This window comes from Platichthys flesus, chromosome 22, assembly GCF_949316205.1.
Source record: "Platichthys flesus chromosome 22, fPlaFle2.1, whole genome shotgun sequence".
Classification (NCBI taxonomy): Eukaryota; Metazoa; Chordata; class Actinopteri; order Pleuronectiformes; family Pleuronectidae; genus Platichthys; species Platichthys flesus.
The window spans coordinates 8,388,057-8,410,535 of NC_084966.1; the positions used below are offsets into that span (position 1 = coordinate 8,388,057).

At 44.9% G+C, this 22,479-nt stretch overlaps 1 protein-coding gene across 2 annotated transcripts in view; it reads right to left on the reverse strand.

Moving 5' to 3' along the window:
* The window catches only part of LOC133933239 (FERM, ARHGEF and pleckstrin domain-containing protein 1-like), a 48,476-nt gene that overhangs the window by 10,711 nt on the left and 15,286 nt on the right, over window positions 1-22,479 (reverse strand). For both annotated transcript variants that reach the window (XM_062380192.1, XM_062380191.1), the window contains exons 3-13: window positions 12,432-12,536; window positions 11,317-11,359; window positions 10,948-11,026; window positions 8,497-8,594; window positions 7,346-7,460; window positions 5,964-6,111; window positions 5,089-5,184; window positions 4,778-4,944; window positions 4,626-4,694; window positions 4,430-4,505; window positions 4,124-4,334 (exon numbers count right to left, since the gene is read on the reverse strand). In XM_062380192.1, the coding sequence (XP_062236176.1) occupies window positions 4,124-4,334; window positions 4,430-4,505; window positions 4,626-4,694; window positions 4,778-4,944; window positions 5,089-5,184; window positions 5,964-6,111; window positions 7,346-7,460; window positions 8,497-8,594; window positions 10,948-11,026; window positions 11,317-11,359; window positions 12,432-12,536 (1,207 nt within the window). The remainder of the gene's footprint in view (window positions 1-4,123; window positions 4,335-4,429; window positions 4,506-4,625; window positions 4,695-4,777; window positions 4,945-5,088; window positions 5,185-5,963; window positions 6,112-7,345; window positions 7,461-8,496; window positions 8,595-10,947; window positions 11,027-11,316; window positions 11,360-12,431; window positions 12,537-22,479) is intronic.

Consider the following 22,479-nt stretch of genomic DNA (forward strand, 5'->3'; position numbering starts at 1 on the left):
GAAATAAGCTTACTGGAAACAAAAACACAATCTATCAATGTGTTTGTACAGTTCATGGAAATAACAAAAAGCCTCCATGGAAGTGCTGCTATTCGGTGACAGGCAGTGAAAGGGAACACAAGGCGGACTCAACTCCAGTGTTCAGCAGAGTGTGTATGTGCGTGATGTGTGTGTGTGTGTGTCCATCTTCTGCCAATACTCAGACTTTCACATCTTGCAAAATCTCTCAAAGATCAATATCTGTTTAGTTTTGTTTACACTTACACTAACATTAAGCTTCACTTTACTTGTGTCTGTCGCCATCTCGTCATGTAATAAGAGCACTGGGGTTGAGTCGGCCCCGTTTCACACTTGTGCACAATGAGGGAAAAAAAAATTCGGAGCGATAAAAACAAATGGTTTCTGCACCTTTTTTTTTCAAACATGGAGCAGTTAATTTATCATGAGGGTTCACTGGAATATCTCTCTGCATCGGAAAGCCTCTTTAAATATGCAAAACCATTTTTTAGCCCCACGACAGAAAACAGCGGGTGATTAAGTGGAAAAACAAAAAGGCAGAACAACAGAGAAAGCGGGGACTTTGCTCGTCCTGTTAACATGCAGTCAGAGTAAAGAAAAGAACAGTGAGAAAACAGTGTTGTCACCCATTAAAAAAAAAAAAAAAGACATGCTTGAAATCAACGCATTTACAGAGCATGGACATTGTGTTTCAGGAAGAAGCAGTAGCTCTGAGGAAAGGGAAGGTTTACAGGATGAAAAAAAAGCTGTCGTCCCAGTTTAGTCTCTCCAGTGCTTGAACCCCTGGGTTTTGGAAATGGGTGCAAATTCTATGTTTACAGGATTTCTAGGGAGTCAAGAATGTATGGAAACTGTAAAGATAATGGGAATGTCATTGGTTTAAGGTTTTGGACAAATTGAGATTTGAATATCTTGGTGTCTGATGATCAAGGTCAGTAGAAAACATGGACACGTGGACCATATTTCATTGAAATAGTTTAAATAATTGTTTAATGTGTTGGCTAAAAAACACCTAATATCCATTTTATTCATAATGGAAAGGCTGGAATGGTTATTCCTTTTTTGACATTTGGGAAACTTATTTGGGAAACACAGACCTTGCTATTAATTTTCGCTAAATTTCAGTACAAGAGAGTGCACCGGTTTCCTTTTATTACCGTTATCCACCAAAGAGTGTGTGTGTGTGTGTGTGTGTGTGTGAGCAAACAGCCAACATATGACAGTGACGGGGATGTGAGCACAGTTTCAATACACAGCATCGGAACAGAAGAGAAAACAGCATTCAAAGAAAGTGAAAGATAACAGTGAGTTCTGTGGTTGTTATTGTTGTTGTCGTGCATGCCCAAGGGCCGAGCCGAGCCAAGCGGACAGCCGGAGGTGGTCACGGCGGTGCACGACAGTCGGTGCGGTTGTCCGTCGCTGACGTGCGAGTGTGTGGAAGAAAGAAAGAAGAACGACATGAAGGAAGTGACGAGAGAAACCGACAGCAGATAACGCATCCACAGCAGAAAGTGGAGCTTCGGTCATCATCGAGAATACAGATTATAAATGTAATCTATTCAATCTCTCGCTCTTCCACGAACACAAAAGAGAATAACAGGAGAACCTTCTACCACAGACATCCAGATTACAGTGCAAGCTGCCCAGCGGACAGACGGACGGACGGACAATCGAAAGACAGCGTGAAAAAGTGCTCAGAATTAAAAGGCCGTCGACCGAATAAGAAGGCATTACCGACCATTAGCTACAGCACTCCTACTCAACCGATCCCATTAGCTTACACATGAATCACGTTCGCCTACGAGTCGAGTGCGTCACTCTAAGTACAATCCGTCCTCTAGCAGGAACTATACAACTCCAATATTATGTACACAGAAAGGGAAATATCGTGGTCCGGACAATCACACTCTGCCTCCCCCTTCCAACTATATCCCTCTACGGCCATTTTCCCTTACAGCCCTTCTATTGCACAAGACGACAGTAAAATAATTAGAATAGTTTGATTTACAGGAAATGCTACATTAGGGAACTACAAATGGGGGGGGGGGGGGGGCAGCATTTCTACAAAAAGAGCCCTATTAGTGTCAACAGCTTTTCAGAACGAGCTATGAAGCGTCACATTTCACCAAATACACCAAGAAATCTATTTTATCTCCGGCTTCAACATGAAAACATCTCATTTACAGAACTTGGCTAATTTCTCCTAAACGGATTAAACTGACTGGGATTACATCAGTGCTGTTAATTGATTACAGCGATTACTTCTTAAGAAAAAGGATAATTCCCTTCAAAATCGGTCTACACAAGTTATGGCACATTGTAAGGAAGGTTTTCCTTAAACCGTCCCCTTTGCTCGTTTTGTAACTTCTCACAACTCCGGCTAAATGGCCTCAAGGCTTCTTTAACCAGTATCCTTAAGACGAATAGCCAGCAAAAGTTTCAACGTGTAAAGTTTAACTGGATTGAAAATTACAAAAACCCTGGGGATTGGGAGGTTTACAAATATCGGATGAATCACAGCAAAGCCGCTTTCTATTCAGTTAAAAATACGTCCAAAACTCTACAAATGTGTGAAACCATTTGATTAAAAAAGTGTATCACAGAAAATCTAGTGTAAAACGGTGAACTAGAACGATTTCCATATTAATATGCAAAGATCGATGGACTGGTTTTCTGAGAGATAAGATTTAAACCAGTCAAATATCTGTAATTGTATTGATTATGATTCCTACATAACAGGATTAGATTTGTTTTTCATAACAATGGATGATTCGAGGCTCGGCTGCTTCTTAAACAAATCCGTCTCAGCAGCTGAAAACCCGGCCGCCGTTATCTTCCTCATTAAAGCGGTAGCATCCTCCCTCCTCTCCCTCCCCGTCCACCCCCTCCTCAAGCTGCCGACTCCCGAAGGAGAACTTGCGGCGAGGCAGCGGCGACGAGTGGGCCACATTGGAGTTCACCGAATTCAGGGAGCTGACGGCGGCCGGGTTGCCGTACATTAGCGGCTGGCTGTACGCGCTGCTGCCGGTGTCCGACTCCGTGTCGCTTGTGTCGGTGCCGCTGCTGTCGGAGCCGTCAATCATCTGTACCGGCTGGTTCAGATTTTTGTGCTTGTTTGTGGGGGGGTTTCCCTGGCGGCCAAACAACCGCTGCGGCGTGCTGGATCGCGCCTGACCCGGCACCGCGAGGTTACTCGTGTGGTTGCCGTTCGTAACGATCACCCTACGCTCCGTCGGGGCAGAGCACGGGGCTTGGACGTGCAGCCCGGGGCGGTGAGGGTCCCGGTGGTGCATGGGGGTACTCGTCAGCTGGCTAAGAATGAACGGATCAGTATCGGAGCGATTTCTCACGTTGTTGTTGCTATAGTGTTTGGACAAATGTAGCGGCGTGCGGTTTGAGGTTATCGGGGAGTAGCTGCCGTAGTGGTTCGGTGGGTGGGGCGACGGCGGGACAGCGGGGGCTTCCATGGGAACCGTGCCGGGTTGTTTACTGAAAAGAAGGCCCACTGCGTCCCATCGCGTACCTGAGCGCGGCTGACCGTTGTGACCATTGTGGCCGTTTGTCATCTCGGCGTGACTGAGCGAGTTGGTGCGGTGGTGGAAGCTGCTGATCACCGGGCTGGAGCACTGACTGCGAGTGCCAGACCCTAAAGGTCGACCTAACCCTCGCTTGTCTCGACCCTGAAAGATCTCATCCAACAAGGTGCTGTGCAGCGGGAGACGGCCGTGAAACGAACCCCCATTGGACAAAATGTCCTCCTCGGTTTGCCCATGACTCAGATTTAACTTGTTCGACACAGGAGACTGATCTACATGACTTCTGTTACCCAGCATACCCTGCTGCTGCTGCTGCTGCAGCCCCTGGTGATTGGTGTGGTAGAACCCATTCACAACCCCAAACAAACTCCCAGCTTGCCCCTCATTACGACCGCTACCACCGCGCTTATTATTATACACCGCAGGCTCATCCTCATTGCTGTCATTTGCATTGCTGTGGCCCCTTGGGGCCCTGGTGTTCTTAGTAACATCACATTCACTGTCTATGTCGCTGCAGTCTATGTAAGGGATAGAGGAGCTGCTGCCTTTGTTTGTCCTGCAGGATGGACCTGGGTTGAGGAGGTGCTGGTCCGGCGCTGATCCAGTGCTGCTGTGGTTCCGTCTGGACTGAATCGGCTCCGAGCCAGGAGCCACCGGTATATCTTGGAAACCGTTTGAGGAGGACACAACCGGCGGCGGCTCCTCTGAACCGTTCGTCTCAGCTCGATGGCTCAAACTGGCTGAGTCAGGCTGGTCTACTAACATGGCAGACATGGCATTCTGCAAAGAAGAAACGAATATGGAGAATATAAGATAATGAGAGGAAACTTTCCAAGGTAAATAAAGGTTAAAAGGCGTACTGAAGTCTGCGTTACCTCTTTTGGCACTTGTAATCTGAAGGACGAAGACAGAGGGGACATGCCGCTGTGGGACAGAACCTTACTGTGCTTCCTGAAAACAGCAGATGAGAAAGACGAGGTAAAACCATCAGCAAACTGCTACAACAATGAACTGCGACGTGATGGATGCTGGGTAAGGAGGACCTGTCTCTAATGAAGGGTGGAGCTTCACCTTTCAAATGGAACTTTCTTGAGCTCCGAGTCTTTCACGTAGTCGATGACCTGCTTCTGAGTTCGACCACTGCAGGGACAAAGCGGCTGATGAGAAAACAAATTGCAGACAAAGGCAAACAAAGAGCCGTCACATCTCCAGCCTCTCCTGACCTGAAGCGGAATGAGGACCCTCTGGTGAAGAGGATGGGCTTGGGTTTGGCCTTGGGCTCCTCGAAGAGCCGGAAGAAGGCGTGATACTCGACGCTGATCTTCCAGAAGATCTTGCAACAGTCCCTGCTGGCCATGGCGAACTCCAGCGTGTCGTGGTGCGCGTTCTGCTGCGGGACGCACAGGCAGACGTGAGCATGGGAGCGAGACAGGACTGAGGTCCACGTGATATTAGAAGTAAATGAAAAGAAGGACGAGAGAAGAAGGGGGGAGACAGAAAATTGAAGGACTGTAAGAAAGTCATATAGACTTACAGCGGGGTCGGCTCGCAGCTTAATCAGGAACCTCTTGCGTTTGAAGCTCAGCTTGCGAATCTTGGACCAGTTGAAGGCGTTGATCTTGGTGTAGCCCTGAAGTAAAGGAGAGGATATTATGAGAAGGTGGTTAATATTCACCATCTGTTATCTTACAGGAAAACAAAGATAAAAGGACTTCAAATGCAAAATCACTTTTTCTTCTGTATAGCTTTTAGATTTACCCCTAAAACACACAGTTTCAGCTTGACTCAATAAAATAAACTCTTGGTATAACAATAAAATATTCTCGGTGCTTCTCTCCATTCTTCGGCCCTGCTAAGCTGGGTGTAGTCTTGCCACAAAACCTCAAGGATAAATTAACTAATAAAACTAAAGATCCAAACACTAGCGCAGACTTTTTAACACAATTCGGGTCAGAGTGGTTAGAAGAGGGTGGATCTTCGCTTTTGGTCCAAACTTATTGCAGGAAGTCTTTGAAACAAGGGGTGGCCTAAGTTTAACCAGTACACACTGACTGCAACTTCTACACACTCTGCTGTTGGCTGGGTCCTTAGGAAAACATCATAGATACTGCTAAATAATATATATATCCCTTTTTTTGGGAGAAACTATTTGAGGAATTGACGTCAAGCTGAGATTTACAGCCGTTTGCTTGTCCCCGCGACAACTTCTAACTATTTTAGGATTTCAGGCAGGATTTTGGAACCAGAATTTGGTGCCACAAGAGAATTCTACAAGTAAAACCCTTCAAACTCAAATATTCTAGTGGAGTTTTTGGGGCATTGCAACTGAGACACATTTCTCTGTAAATTGGAGCAGGTTGCTTTATAAATATGTTCTATACTTGATACTCGGCAAAGTATCTGTTGTACCTGGAAGACCAGCACCCCGGTGTGTGCCACCGACAGGCTGAGCTTTGATCCCTCTCTGTCCTTGGCTGGGTGCAGACGAACGCCGTACATTTCCAGCCGCCGGGCGATTTCCAGCAGCTGGTAGTCCGATTCCGCAGGAGTCTGCCCACTAAGGAGGAGAGCGATCTATCAGTACAGTAATTTTCCATCAATCAATCAGCATCCTATGTGACTCTTTCTCAAGCATTCATAGTTTCTTCTCCTTCTCATCTGTTGACTTGAAGATTAAGTTCCACATGCTTAACTCTCCAGAGCACAGTGGGCTGTTGCTGCCATGATTTGACTGCTCATCAATATCCTTCACCACATGTGTGATTGTTTCAATCTGCCAGATTTGAGAGGGGAACCATTCCAAGTTTCAGTTCCAGCTGGTTACCAAAAGTAGAAAGTCTTGAAATACACCACAGGATCAGATGTCAGTGCCCGGAAAGAAATCTGCCACAATACAAGTAAAAAAAAAAATCTGAAAATAGCTTCCTGTTTCCTGTATAAGCTGCTGAATTGGCCACTTCCTTCCTGCGTCGCCAGGGGGGTGCTGAGGGACTTGAGGAGGGAAGGGGAAGGAGAGAGGGAGCCCAGAGAGACGAGGGGAAAGGGTGTGCGCTGTGAAGAGTGTGACCGTGACAGAAAAGAATCAACAAGTCTGAGATTATCTGTAGTTGAGGACGGGCTGAAGGGGAATTTATATTTCTAGAAAACAGGGAAAATGCATTTATCTGTGTGTGTGTGTGTGTGTGTGTGTGTGTGTGTGTGTGCTTGTGTGTGTCCCAAGGGCACAGAGGCAGGGCCAAGTACTTTGTTTGTAGATAGCCACCTCTGCGGGGGAGAGATTAAAGTGTGCGTGTGTGTGTCCACATGAATGTGGGCGTGTGTGAGCAGTTGTGGTTTAGGAGATAAACATCTCTGCAGGAGAGAGAGGTATAGGTTGGGTGTAATTGTTTAATGTGTGCGTGTGTGTGAAAAAACAACGTCTCCTGACAGCTTCAATCTCAACGACACCAGGAAACCCCAGTCAGACTAAAGCTCTGCTAAGTATCGTTTTCTGAGAAGGGATAATCTTGACCTGCTATTTCAGGTAAACACTGCTGCTCTTGTAACTGCTGAAATGACCTCAATTCTTATTTAATTCCTGCTATTAAAGGCTGTGCAGAACACGTGTACCATTGTTGGACACTTTTGTTTATATTTAGAACATTAGTAAAAAAAAAAAAATAGATACTATTTCTATAATCAAATCACAATTATCTTCTTTTACAAGACATTTCATAGACAAGAGCACCTCTCATGACTGTATACACACAGCAGCTTTGGCACTTCTCTGAACTGTGCATGCAACAACTCACACATGCTTGCGGTGGCAGTCGGTGACCTTGTCTCTGATGGCGTCCTGGTCGGGCAGATACTTATTGTGGAGGAGATGCTGCCAGCTCTGGGTCTCATCGAAGTCTCCGATCTCCGCTGAAGGAGGAAAAGAGTGTGTGGGGGAGGGGAGAGTGTTGGCGGACGGGTGAGTATTCAATATTTATTTGGAGTGAGAAAGAGGAGAGGAGAAACGAAGGTGAGAGAGGAAGCGCGTGGCTACAGGAAGAACAGATAAAGATCATGTGTTATGATTTATTATCATTACCTGTTCCGCTCGTTTTAATCTTGTATATACTCCATCTCAATCTCATCCACTGTACATGCAGTGTGCTGATGCGAGCCTCCATCTGTTCAATAACAACCACTCGCGCTGTGCCACCCGCAGGTGCACACACACATGCCAGCACTGACGGTTACCACGGCAACCCAGTGATATCCTTCAAGCATGGCGTGCCGCAGCGAGCACCGCAACCCGTAAATTCTATCTCCTCCACACACTGAATAACAACGTTCGGTGGGAAACGGCTCCCACACAGTGTTGACTTCTTTCAAACATCACGTTTAATGATACTAGTTTTCCATGTAGGGGAATATTAATAATTGATGTTATTGATAAGGACTGAGGAAGACAAAGAGGCAGGAGGGCGACGGTTCGATCGCGGTACCATGCTGGCAAGCATCTGTCCTGCTGGAGCGAGCCGAGACCCTCTTCTCATTAGTGTCAACTGTTAGACCCAGTGAGAGGCAGCTTTGTGTTGATATGATGCTCTTTGTATTTATCCAGTACACGCAATAACTGAATATTTGCAGTGATATTTTAATATTAGCAGGTTTTACATCAAAGGGACTATTTTCACATAATATTTAGAACGTGATGCACGAAAGGAAGTAGTGATGCATCCTCAGGTTGATACCTTGATTGCATTTGTTCCAGTGTGATCATTTTAAAATGTGCATTGTAAATAAACGTCTACTTGACTCGATTCTTCATTTTATCATGTCTAACTGTATTGAAATAAAGTGGCAAGAAATCAAGTTCAATTTGATCGTATGTGACATGTGATGCGACGTGGTGCGTGTTGTGAAAAACATGTCAAACTGCCAATGCGACCCCTGCATGTGCTGCACTTACACTGAATGATGTGGGAGACCATGAGGGCGGCGCTGGTGTCGTTGCAGATGAGGCGACCGCAGGCGAGGTCGCGCTTAATCTGCAGGGCGAACAGATACCTGGAGAAAAGTGAAACGGAGGTAGAGAGGACAAAGAGGAGAGTGTGGGAGGAAAGGGGAAGTAGAAAGGGAAAAGGCACAGACAGACAGGTTACATTGTTGAAAGCAATTCTATTACTTTGACATTTAGACACACACACACACACACACACACACACACACACTGCTGATATATTGCATCTCCTGGCGACAAACTGTTCCTTAATTGGAAAAAGGCTCCTTTTCTGTTAATAATTACAGAGTCTGCTTCTTATTGCATGATCTGGAGCTCATGAGCAGAGTCACGCACTGCACGTCCATGTACGTGCTGCCAGGTCATGACGCCGCACTTGCCGAGAAACAGCAGAGGCAGCATCATAAAGCATAGAGGGGTGTGTAGGTGGTGTGACGACAGCTTAGCTTAAAACCTATTGATAATAACACTCTGACTCAACATACACAAGCCCACGTAAAGTGACAATCCCTTTTCAGTGTGTTGCTCGGAGCGTTTGCTGCACATCTTTAGGGAAACTACTGAAGAGAAAAACACACATCTTGTAAGAAAATGGGCAAAATTAACCGTAGTCAATTCGACATTTCTCCCACATGCGCGCTTTTAAACCTCCAGCTCGACAGCGCCCGCCTGAGGTACAGATTCACAGTGCATCCATGAGCGTTTGCTCAATGGACCATTTTATGTAATATCCACTTCAACCTTTCTATAACTGTGTCATTACCTCAATGATAGAGTTAATGAGGTTTCGGTGAGACTCTATATCGTTTTATATCTGCCCTGGGAGGAAGAACAGCAGGGGCTTTTATTGTGTAGGTACGGCAGGCCAATTTAGAGAGAAATGTCTTTTGAGGAGAATGCATCTACAGCGACAACATACAGTATAACAACATTCAACTGAAACGTACAGTGGCTGGCCAGTGTTGTGTCACAGCTAGAGCATCTGTGGCTCAGGAGATCACTGGTTCAATCCCAAATAAGAACAGAGAAGGACTTTATAAATGCAGCCCATTTACCAGGGTTCCGTTTTAATACAAAGCCAATGACAGGCTGATGTATCCCCAAACAAATCTTCCCTCCATCTGCCTGTTTCCATGTTTGGTCTGCATGTTGTCACACTGACAGCAGATTAACACAGTGACAGCAGAACAAAGAGAGTGGGCCCGCTTCCTGTTTAATAAATGGACTCAGCTGGCACACCACAGGACAATAAAGTGTCCAGATGAGAAGCAGCATTTCACAGTATGCTGTTGTTGATTTTAAGTTTTAATACATAACAGTGAACCGAGCAGCTTCCATGTCAGGCATGAGCTGGTGTATCTGCAGCCAACAAGTTTGTGTAGATTTAAAGAAGTCATATTATCCTGCACAGAGCCACTGGAGGACTGGAGATCACCTGCAGCTCTTCATCGAAAATATTACAAACTGCGATTTAAATTAGACATTTATCCTCAAATCAACTCCTGAAGAACAAATGTGGAAGCCACTGGAACAAGAAATAAACACCCCTGTCAGCTTCTTGTCCATATCACCCATTCCTAGTCAGCTGACAAACATATGAAATCGACGCTCTGACACAGTGAAGCTGATACTACACACAGTAACACTGGATTACTTCCTGTGAATCCTATGTGTGTGTGTGTGTGTCTGAGGGAAAGGCGAAGATGTGACTCAAGGATTACAACGAATTTTCCCCTCTCAGACCAGAGCTAACACTTCCTGCTTTCCTTTTGAGTCGAGTAAATCCAGCTGGGCATGTCGGGGCAAGCGCTGCACCGTGGGAAGATGAGGAATCAGTCGGTATCGGCATTGTGTTGCTGAAACCCCGAGTTTAGTTAGACGGCCGCAAACGGCGCAGTCGACTCTTTTAAAAAAAGGGCAGACAAGATGGTCGCTGATAGTTTACCCACAATAGATGGAATGTGAACATTTATCCTACATAATCTAATCTTTGGATGCTTCTCCAGTTTCTGCCGGCGGTCTTACATTAGTTTGAAATGAGAATATGTCTCCCAGAGTAAAAAACTACAATCCTTTGCAGTACGACCGGCTGTTTAGCATGCTTTCAGCTATTTTGGAACAACACATGTTTTTATGAGCCTGGTTCCAAGACGACAGACTAAAATGTCTTGTTTGGCTCCAGAAAAGGGAAGAATAACCTTGTTAGATGTTGTGGTATGCGGATATAAACGTGTTGTAAATGTTAAGAGGCAACTAAAAATACAAAACAAAATCCAAACATGTTGAAGAAGGGCCACCGATACAGCTATAAACTGTATATGGTGTTTAAAAATCCCCCTGGAGGGCGGGCAAAACCCTCCTCTTCAGAAAGGTGTGGTTTTCTGCAACGTGGAGACCTACCGAGTCAGCTCCTCCATGAGCTGTGTGTGGTCAGGAGGGAAGAACTTCACCACGAAACGGAGGATGGTGTTTTTAGGCCCTGAGGGAGGGAAATAACGGGATATGGGTGAGAACCGAGGGGCGGGAGGAGGGTAAGTACAGATTCAGAAGAAGAGGCAGACCAAACATTCTCCTGTTATCCTATCCAGTGCCTGATTCAAGAAGACTTCAGTCTCTGTGTATGCAACATTAACCAAATAACTGTCAAACTTCAAGGGCCAAGATCTAACTTCTCATTTTCTAACACTTGTCATTTGGGAAGATGTACCACGAACTTTCAATGTCATAATTACACTTGAGGTCATTTCTGAGCATCTGTGAGCTACTTACGTCTGATCTGTTTCAGCGTCGGCTTCAGCAGGTCCAGCCACACCTGTGGACGACAGAGGCCGACTTTACCATCACAATAGTGTTTCGTGACATTCTCTTACTACAATGCAGCGGAAGAAGGTTTATTTAAATAAGTCATTCAGTAGCTAAATAAAACTCTGGATCTAGTGAATTTAAATGGTTTCCTCAGGAGACTGTTGGGCCCGGGCGGTGTTATGCGCTCTCCCTATGAATAAAATAAACAGAAACTATGAAACAAATAAAAATATCTTACATTGGGCTTTCTGTACATATTAAAACACACTGTTGCAATAAATGCAACAGTGTGCAAATGCAATGCATCTCCTTATGATCCATATTGGAAGAGTCATAGTATCAATACTGTCAGGACATGAACATGATGCTCCTTTTAATGGCTCTTATATTTTAATTCTGGGTTATTTATTACACCTTTAAAATTCCCCCCAGCTAACATTAAAAAGATGAACACATCGCAGGGTGTGTTTCCTTTGTGGTCCACTTCAAAACCGCCTCAAGCCCGAGACACAGAAATGCACAGTGGGTACTTGTAGTCGAGCATATTGAAGCGTTAGAATGTGCATATTGATACATGAATGGGGCAGGCTATGAATGTTGTCCTCCAGCTATGGGTTCCTTTATTAGGCAGAGACGACAGCAAACTGCCGACGCGGCCCAAGGCGTCTCCAACCAGCTGCTTCTTTCATGAAACACATAGAAAGCCCAGGTGAAAGCTGTGACGCCGTAAATCCCCAGAGGAGCATAAACGGAAAAGAGACTCTCCCCTGCAGAGTCCCTGTGTGGCGCACTGAGCTCCTCCATTACATTACGTGGGACTAATCACAACCTTTGCGTGAAGCGGAGTGTGCGCCCATGTCATTTGGGCTAAAGTTAACTTGTGGGAGAAGAAAACGTTTCCGAGATCCTCCCGACCACACGGAGGAGAGAAAATCTTCTGCATGTGCTGTGCAAACATCTTGGATCCTAAATGTAGATCGGTGCTTTTAAATGAGTGGAATATTATTGGAATAGGCTCCTTTCACCATTACAGCACTAAAAAGAGTAAAGACAGAATAAAATGTATTCAACAAAAATACCGTCATCTTGCGCTGGTCCTGGTACTCCAGTCCGAAGTAGTCCCCCTCCGTCAGGTTGAGGTGGACACAAGCCAGGTCGAACAGCACTTTGCCAGGAGAACGTTGCTGGAGGAGAAGAAGAGAAGACAATTTAAATTAAGATGAAAGTGGAGGGTAGAGGGAGTAATGCAGACGCCACATTGTCACACAGCATCTCATCAGTGGGAGGGCTGATAGGGAGTATTTTTGAACTGACTAACCCAATTAGTTTCCTCAGTGAAAGGAGATGCGTAGATAAACGAATGAAAAATCCTGATGCCATGTTTTCTAATTCTACTGATCTTTGACCCAGTGAGAGGTCGAGGCTACAGGTTTGGGTCTAATGAGTAGCTGGAGGCCCAGGCTCAGCTGGGAGTCTCCAGAAAACAATCACAACGTCCCAGGAAAGAGCGCACGTGTGCTTCAAAACACTGGTATCGTCTGTGTTTTGTTAAATGACATCGCTCTGCCCAGTGCTGGTATGTTAGCATGTAAACCGTCATTCTTTTTGGAGTCGTTCAGCGGCGACAGGCATGGCAACTAAATGTGGGACCAAACGAGACCCAGACATGGAAGCAAACCCCAAATTAGCACAGAGCTATTTTCTCCAAGGCGGTTCGAGCGCAACAGTGCCACCCTGTAAGTGTGCAGAGCTTCTGAGGGGATACACCGTGCTATTACATTCAGTGAGTCTGATGAGGCTCCAGTGGAGGTCTGTAATGTGTAGCTGTTAAGACACGCATTCCTGCCGCTGACAGGCAGATCTGTGTTTTTACACAGGAAAAACACAGATCTGAGATCGACATCAGCAACAGACAAAACCTATACAGTCTAAATGTAGGAAGGGTGGGGGATGATGTTGTGCCTGGGGCCTTTCATGATGCTGAACATTGTGACTATAGCTTTTTAATTGGTTTTATTGTGTCCTGAACATTAAAATAGTGAAGACATATCTTCTTTTAGATCTGTTATGGGCCTGTTGCAGCTTACAAAGCCATAAATAACACTGACTTTCAACTATTATTAAGAGACTTTATTTAGCCATAGATTTACCAGGCAAATGTTTATCAAGTAAACTTTCAGGTGCTCCAGTTTGACTTCATTTCAAGTGATAGAATGTGGTTTAAGCCATTTTGCTATTCCAAGCTTGGGGGGGGGGCTTGGTTTTGAGACACTGTCCAGACTGTCCAACTTTGGACATCTGCATTCTCACATACAGCCACTGCGGAACATTTCAGGAGAATGCAACTCAACTTTCCAAATGCCATGCACCTTATTTCAAAGGTTAGGATTATTTGTCACGATAATCCAAGTTATTATTGATCTGCATTTTTGTATTTAAGAAAAACCTCCTGAGTGTCTCCCATTGAATACTTATAAAAAGACAGAATAAGTTCAAACTGCCAGAGGGTCAGGATATAAAAAGGATTTGGATGTAGAAGCTGCACAATGGAGGCCACAGACAGGAGGGAGTGGTGAGCAGAAAAAAAAAATTAGGAGGAGAGGGATCAGAGCAGCGTAGGGCTCGGTGTGAGCCAAGTCTGTCACCATCTGGCTACCGTGTGTGTGTGTGTGTGTGTGTCTGTGTGTCCATCTGTTTCTGTGTGGTTAAGACTGTCTGTAGGGACACACCCACATACTGTACTTGACCGCCCACACACATGCACACTTTCAAGCTACCCAGGCCTCTAGAAACAACCGATATCGGACTATTTCACGTCAGTTCGGCTGCAGACGGACGCGACCTGGCTGAGTGACAGCTGAGTGATGTTCTCGCGTGCATGTTATGACAGAGACGACTCGGAGCGTGACTGGTAAATGCCACAAAGCTCGAGGATCTCTGGAGTTTGGACGAGATCCAGATCTACGGGCCGTGACCTGGTTTAACTGAGGTTAAGAGGGGAGAGGAGGAGGTGGGAGAAAAGAATCCGAGTTTAACGCAGATTAAAATGCAGGGAAGGAGACAGAATGTTTTTTTTTTTTTTTTTTTTAGACAGAATAAGAAATATCTCTCTCTCTCCCTCTATTCTTTCTTCAACTGAGAGAATAATTTGATAAATTGTGCTTTAAATTGGACATTTATCTTCAGAGAAAGAACACATGTTAAAGCCATTCTTTTTATCACATATTGATTTTTGTGTTTACGTACCAACCGCATTTTTGAGCCGAGAAAGGAGGAGAATGACATTAAAGCCCCAAAAAATGAGAAGGAAAAGAAATCTGTGTGTTTTGGAAACAGCTCGTCTTGCACAAAAGGCGACGGCTGGATTCCAAGTGTGTTTTAGGAAAAAGCAATTTCCTTCAATATCATCAAATCCTTTTGCGGTAAAGACAGCCGGCCTGTGTGAATGCATTAGGGAGATATCCCCTATCACACTTAAGTTATGTAAGACGGTGGAATGCAGAGGGGAATGTCCCTGAGGGAACAGGGGTGAAATCTTGAAATATCAAAACCAGTAACAATAACAGAGGGTCCTCCATCATTTTAGGTGTCACTGTACAGGTGATATATATCTTCTTCCAGACGTGTGCCACATTCTTTGTTTCGTGTAAGTTGCTCGGGTCTGGAGCGAATGAGCAAATGATGTTGATATTGTTTAATGAAAAGAAAACAACGACCTGTGGTACCAGTCCCAATCTCAACTGGGAGGATACCCGAGTGGAAAAAGAAAACGTTTTATTGAAGAAGGGAGGAAAGCAGAGTCCCAGTCCTGGTCAAAGGGGTAGCATATTCAGCTCTTTTCAGGTGTTGAGGCAAACCTCTGAAAACAACGTTGGCTGAACTGGATCTCGTTACAGGCAGGTTTATAAAATTCGAAATCAAATTTAAATTTTACTCATGCATTTACATCTGCTGTACCGTAATTTTACAGGCTATGTTAGTCTAATGGTTTCACTTTAAATTAAGAGTGATTCACTTTCTCTGTGAGAATATGACTTTAAGGCGAACCGAGTGTTTACAAACTGGTAATAGGCAGAGAGACAGACTGTAAATACCGCCGGTGGCTAAGGAGGTTCTTTCAGGAGGAAGTAGTTTCCTGTTGTCTGAGATAACATTTCAGTTAAAGCCACAATCGTCAGCCACGGCCAAAGGCAGGGGAGGATGCCATCCTTAGACTTCTGTCACATTTCCATAGGGGATATGATACAAACTGTTTGATGACCAAAAAGCTGCCAGTTGTTTCAGTTCCCGATTTCTACTCTCTCCCCGTCTAGCACCAGAGTTAACACATACAGTACAACAAGCAGCGGTGCTCCCCGAAATGAAAGTGGCACTCAAAATGGAACAGCGCTGCCTGTTCTCGTGATCTGCTCCAGACTTGGCAGCAGTGGAAATTGAAACTCGGTCGAGGTTAAACATGATATCCATATATATAGGTTTTGTTTATAATCAAAATTTTGGAATAAAAATAGGCTTGGTGTCAAACATGCTGGTGCAGGGATGTCGGGAAAGTGATAATGACAAAGCACCACAGGGAAATCTCCCCAGCGAGCTTTACATTTTAAAAAGATCTTCTAAAAATAAGCCCTGTGTGCGAGCTTCGAGATCTTTCAGCCGAACAGAGCAGACGAGGCCCAGACCGAGGTCTTTTCAGTTCAGATCACAATCGCCTCATTCAGCGGCTTCCATCAATGAGCCTTTCTCAGTCGGCCAAAACACAGACAGATATAGTGTCTTATCTAGATGTGGAAGGAGGCTTTGAGAATTTCATGTGCATACAGTGAAGCGTTCATCGGCATGTGTACTCGCATGCAGACGCAGAATAAAAGAGCCTGAAAAAGAATTTCTAGCTCCAGACAGTAAGAGCAACCTGCAAAGGGCAAGGTCGCATCCATAAAAGGCAGGGTCCAGTTTCACACAGCTGTCCTGCTGGGCCTGACACCAAACACAGCTCTTATATATATGTTTTAAAGATAATTAGAGGGCTAGCAGGTCTAGCAGGGAGCCTTAATGGCCGACTGTCCGGCAGTGAACTGTGCCGGAGTCTGGCTTCAAGATCTAACACAATAGGAGGACGAGAGGAGACTTCTAGAAGACGTCCAAACAGCTCATGACGTGGGAGAGGGAACATTGAATCCATTTGAAACCATTCAAATCAAATGTGATTGCTTGTGACAAATCTAATGAGGAAAACACAACATGCTGTTATTGAGGGGACAGTACAGAGCAGAAAAGTGACTGCTCATTTTTCCAGCTAGTGAGTCAGAACAGAAAACAAATAAATAAATAAAGTATGATGCCCTTTTTACTGCAGCAGCAGTATCAAATGCTCCCTCTTCCTGTTTACTTGGAGGCCCCAGAACCAAACCTGTGTCCAGAGGCTGTGTGTGTCACAGCAACGAAATAAAAAATTTCCAACATGGTCGGCTGGAAATGTCATTGTGAGAAAGCCTGAATCTATCAAACAGCTCAGAAGATAAGTGATTAAACTGTTTGTTCTGCTTCTAACTCCCTCTGTTTGTTTTTTTTTTACTTTGGATCATCCCCTGTGTCACTCCATCCCCTGTCTGGCGTCCAGACTCCATTTCGGCTCTTTGCCTATCGGGGGCACTTGCCAGTAATCTGTCAGCGAGTCTGTTTACTCATCAGAGTGCGTCTCTGCCAAGCCCACCCCCCATCAGTGTTACACAGCAAAGCCGTCGGCCAGCAAAAACACACACACACACACACACACACACACAGACAGACACACATAGAATCAAGCAAACACACTTCCTCCAGGCGTCTGCGTCCAGCTTGTTCTGACCCCGGAGGCCTGCAGCTGAGAAAACCTCTATATATTTCCCTTCACTTCTCTTTATTCCTTTTTTCTTCTTACGGCTTTCCTGTGGCTCCCTTTATGTCGGAGATGAACAGTTAATGAAAATGCATAAATTACAGTAATAAACCTCTCGGGCAAGTCGGCCGTTGATATAGTGGTGCCTTTGTGAGACCGCACAAACTGTATCTCACACTCGATGTCAGTTTTTACATTTACCATCCAAAAGTCTACGTGGATATATTTGACCTATTCATTATATTGTTTATCTTCCAGTATTTCCTTTGCTCTCTCGCCTCTGATCCTGTCTTTCCCTGCAAACCCACGGCCAAGTAAAACATTATCACCATCTGTGGCAGTGAGGGTTTACAGAGAAAGCCATGAGTGCAACTGAAGCAAATTACCTATGAAATCCACCCCCAAAAAATGACCAGACATTTTCTTATAAAATATTACTAAATAAGGCCACTGGGCTGATCTGAATGACTGCAGACTCCAATCAAGGCTTATCATACTCTTGGCAGAAATGTATTTTTGAGAATAAGTCATTACTCCACACATGCATGAAAACAAAAGAAAGCGTCTTGAAGGGAATTGGCATGAAGTAAAAAGGGTGTTTGAGGGGTACTTCTCCTCTGTAGCGCTGGTATGGTCTGCAGCACTCGGACTTATGTCAACAGGGATAGAAACCAGATGGGTGAGACTGACGATAAGAACTCTCCACGGGGGGGGGGGGGGGGGGGGGGAGTAGATAAATAAAAAAGTAAAGAACACCTCAGAGCTGTTGAGTTTCTTCCCCCTGCCTCCTGCTAGGAATTCCAGCATGGGGTCTTTGGAGCTCAGCTCAGGAAATCCATCAATTAGTCAAAACTCGAGACTTAAAACAACTATCAGATATATGTGATAAAAGAAATAACTAATTTATATGAAAGTTGGTTACATGGACAGTTGAAGACAAAGAGATATGGGTACTTGTTTATTTTTTCTGGTGAAACTGATCATAGAAATATGAGGAGAGCATGCTGTGTCCTGTTGCTAAACTTCAGGCCAATGGGACAAAAATCAACAGAGAGGACGCAGCTTGAGTTGGGGTGACGTGCAATCGGAAGATGCATTTTTTTCTTCCATCTCTGTGTCAGTATGCAACGCCGGCATTTTGTCCAATCTCCTCACAAGCAGCCTGGTACGATTACAAAATGAGGCAGATCGGGGGGTTGTTCCCTGAGGCGATGTTTTACAGGACAAAGCAGTGTAGTTGATGGAATCTGCTTTAGTCGTGTCATGTTAAGAGTCACTGCATTGGTGCTAGATCTTCAGCTTTGGAATTAAGGGAGCTGCTTAATGACAAACGACAAAGATCCCACCCCCATTGTGCACTGGTAAACCCGGCTGCCGCTCCACTAATGTCACAGTGAAGAAAATGCCAGTGACTTTTCCCCATAGGGAGTTAGCATTGGCTAATGTATCTTCCTGAATGGTGAAGATTTAAAGTGGTCAGCTTTGGTGCAGCTGCATCCACCGATTGGTGAATTATTTGGGATATGCTTTTGATAAGGTTTTAAAATGATATTTCTTGAATTGTTCATTTTGAGGCATTTTTTGGAAAGATTCGGTATCATCCTGGTATGAGGTTAAAGAATGCCACTGGCCTGGACACTACAATTTCCCCTCAAGAAAAAAAGAAGAAGAGAGAAACACGAAATACCACTAAGCAGTGGGACAGCTGGGCAAGCCCTCCTCCCTCCTCGACTGCCCACCAATCACATTCTCTCTATAAGATTAGGTTAAATGGCTTAACCCAGTGGCCGGTTCCTCCATGCTGCCAGAAGGGAAAGGATTCAGGGTTCACGCAAACCACACACACACACACATATGCCTAACTGGACTGGTGAATACACAGCAGGTTGGCAGAACACCTGCTATAGCGTTTTGCAGTGACAGCGAAGGTGCGGTGGGAAATCAAATTGGCAATACCCCTGATGCAGGATGATGAGAATGCCTACAGGCTGCGATGAAGACCACAGTGTGTCTCACTTTGCAAGTGTATATGTGTGTGTGTGTGTCTGCATGTTACGGCTCCGTGCACAGTTGAGGCAGACAATTAAATTGAGCAGCAGAGGGGAATACATGCACAGTGTTGTACCATTAAAAAAAGCAATTAGTGTCTAGGGTAGGATGGTGGCGGGGACGTTTGTACTACGCCTCGTGAAATAATGAGGACTGTAAATTTCACAGCACACAACTGCTTTGTCCCCTGAAAGCATCTGGCGCTCCAGCGAGAGAGACGGGCCGATAAAATGCAAACGGTCGACCAAATGCTGCAGGCTTTTATCTCAAGTGTCTGACAGCATGTCACTGTGAGTGGCTCCACTTCTCCCTCTCTGCATCCCAAGTCAGTCAAACCTCAACCTGCAGACGTGATGTCACTATTTCCAATGTCCACTGCTAATGGACGTCCATAGATCTTCACCGTTGACCCGAGTGCACAAGCCTTTAAAATGTGCTGATTTGCCCAAATGTAAAGCCTGGTATAGATAGTCTCCTCTAGAATCGCTTAAACACGCCCACACTACAAGAAAATAATGGAAAAATTACACACTATAGGATATTATTACGATTATTGGTCCAGAAGCAGGGCCGGACCATCCACACATCTCTCCTTTGACCGCATTGGGAGGCAGATGGAGAGTGGCGTGGCACGACAACTTGCTCTAATGTTTGTAAACAAATGAAGACGGCGAAGCGATGTTGTCAACACCGGTTATCTGATTTTTCAGTGAGATTTTAACGCTAGCTGACATTAGCTTCAGAATGTTATCCGATACACATTCGGCTGCTCTGGTATCTCGGTCTCGCTCACTGGCTGTGACGTGATCATCCTGGTATCAAATTGTAAAATATCTAACCTGTTTGCATTTCATGAGGTTTAAAGAATGGCTCTCTAACCCCTCACACTACCAGATAATCTTGGCCGAACATCGCCAAAGACCAAGGTTCCAGACCAGATTTCTCTGATTCCTGTAGTCTGAGCCTGCCTTATAGTTTATTGTCCAAAATCTCTCATAGATTTTTAACTGGGTTGAGATCTGGTGACGGCAAAGGTCACAGTGTAACTCACATCAATTTCAATCTGGTGTAACCTTTGAGTAAACCCTCGTGACCTTTGGGTGGGAGCAGCAACATCCTGTGACTCCTTTAATTCCTCACGTCTGCAGATTAAAACTATGACGTACAAATGTTTGACATGCAGATAAAGACGAGCTTAATCAGTTTTAATGGTGTAGATACCTAAGCCTGGATTGTGTTGCTGTTGGTGTTGATGAAACAGATGATTTACAGTGGAAAAACTAAGCCTGCATTGAACATGTTTGTTTGGGCCTTAATGAGGACACACAGATGATTTACAAGTTATCAACAACACGTATTTGTGCCATAGCCAAAAACTTCAGTGCATTTTAAAGTGGATATAACAGTGCTATTAAAGCATGTCCATCAGCACTCACACAAACAAACAAACTGGGCCATAAACATTCAACTGGAAATGAATCATTCAATCCACTTCGATTAAAAAAAAAAGCACTTCAATCAAAGCCAAAGTCAGAAGAGTGTTGATAGCGATTCATCAGGGAGCACAGTGCTGGAAACTCCCAGTCTGAGATGTAAAGGAACAGTCTCTGCAAAAGTGAATTATGATGGGGTTGTCTTTCAGTGCTGCGAGTGTGATGAGATTTAAGCATGACGAAATCGTATGACGGCAAAAAGAAAGAGAGAGAGAGGCATGGAGTCTGAGGCTGATAATACAAAGTAGGAGAGGAAAGAACAGGAAGGTTGAGAAAGGGCAAAAACTTGTTCACATTTGAGCCCGCATTCCTCCGCTAGTTTCTCGGAGGAACACGCAGCAGGGGAGATGCCATAGAATTCCACTGGGGCTTCTGGAAAACATCCAGACGGAGGCGAGGAGGGAGCGAGGAAGGAGATTAAGAAACACTCCACCTATTGAAAGAAGACCGAGCGCTGTGTGCTCCCACAGACTCACTCAAGCAATGTCCAAATGCTGAGGCGAGAAGTTACACAGCTCGGTCCAGAGCTGCGTCAGAGACTGAATGAGGCCGCTCAGTGGTCTTTTATATCTAAATCTAACAGGGCGCCTTGGCGTTTCATCTGGTAGCTAAACTCCTCGTTCCCTCCTGTGCAGTTCTTTTCTGGTTCCCATACCAACGACGATGGACTCCCATGTTGAGGAATCTTTTAATTCCAGATCAACATGCAACCTTAAGGGTAAAAAAAAAAAAAAAAAAAAAAAAAACTAGAGGGGCACTCAGGGAAGGCATACCTCTGCCAAGGTCCAACAGTCCCCTTATTAAACTACACTTAAATCCACTAGATTTGTATTTAGATCCGCACCAAATTGCTCAAACTCACAGATTTCAGTACCTGATACAAATCCCGATTACAGACCAAAACTTAAAAGGGTTCTTCCCTGACCCATACACCAAGTTTTATTGTAATCCGTCAGGTAGTTTTCATGTAATCCTGCAAACTTCGAAATCATAAATTCTTTGGCGATGATAGACATCAAAAACGGCCGCCACATTTGCCTGCATTGCTCTCATTTGATTCTCGAATAAACAATGTGTTCCTGGGGAGAAGTCATGCTCCCCCGCCTCTCCCTCAGCTGTGACTTTATCACCTATACCGAGGGAAAACCCTGACACGAGCTAAATACTCTCCGGCATCATCGAGGGGAGATTTACAGCTGCAGCTACAGCTGGTACGAGGAGCCCGCAAAACATCTGTCGGGCTCACGCCAAGAGAAATCAGAGTAAAAGGTTCATTTTATTAATTTGTACAAACTTGGCTCCCCCCAAAATGCCCGGCTCTGACAAACTGAGCTTCGGTTTCCAGGTAGAGGAGGCCAAACAATCCAAAAGCCTCATTATACAGCAAATTTGATCTGATTTGGAGAAACAGCACTGCGGCCTGAAGCCCACGTACTGAGTCCAACAGCAACACGTGTCATTATATACACCGTACAGCTTCTGTTCTTCAACCTCAGCCAAATCAATTGTTAAATGCAGAGCTGGATAACCGCCAGGGTGTCTGGTGGTGGCGATAAAACCCACCAGCCAGCAGACGATGTTGATTTTACATTGTGTTTGAAACGACAACGCTGAGGTTATACCACACAGTGACAGGGAGGGTGAGAAATTATAATTGTAGTGCCCCAGCCCCAATCGAACACAGGAAACAATCAATATCCCACTTGTGAG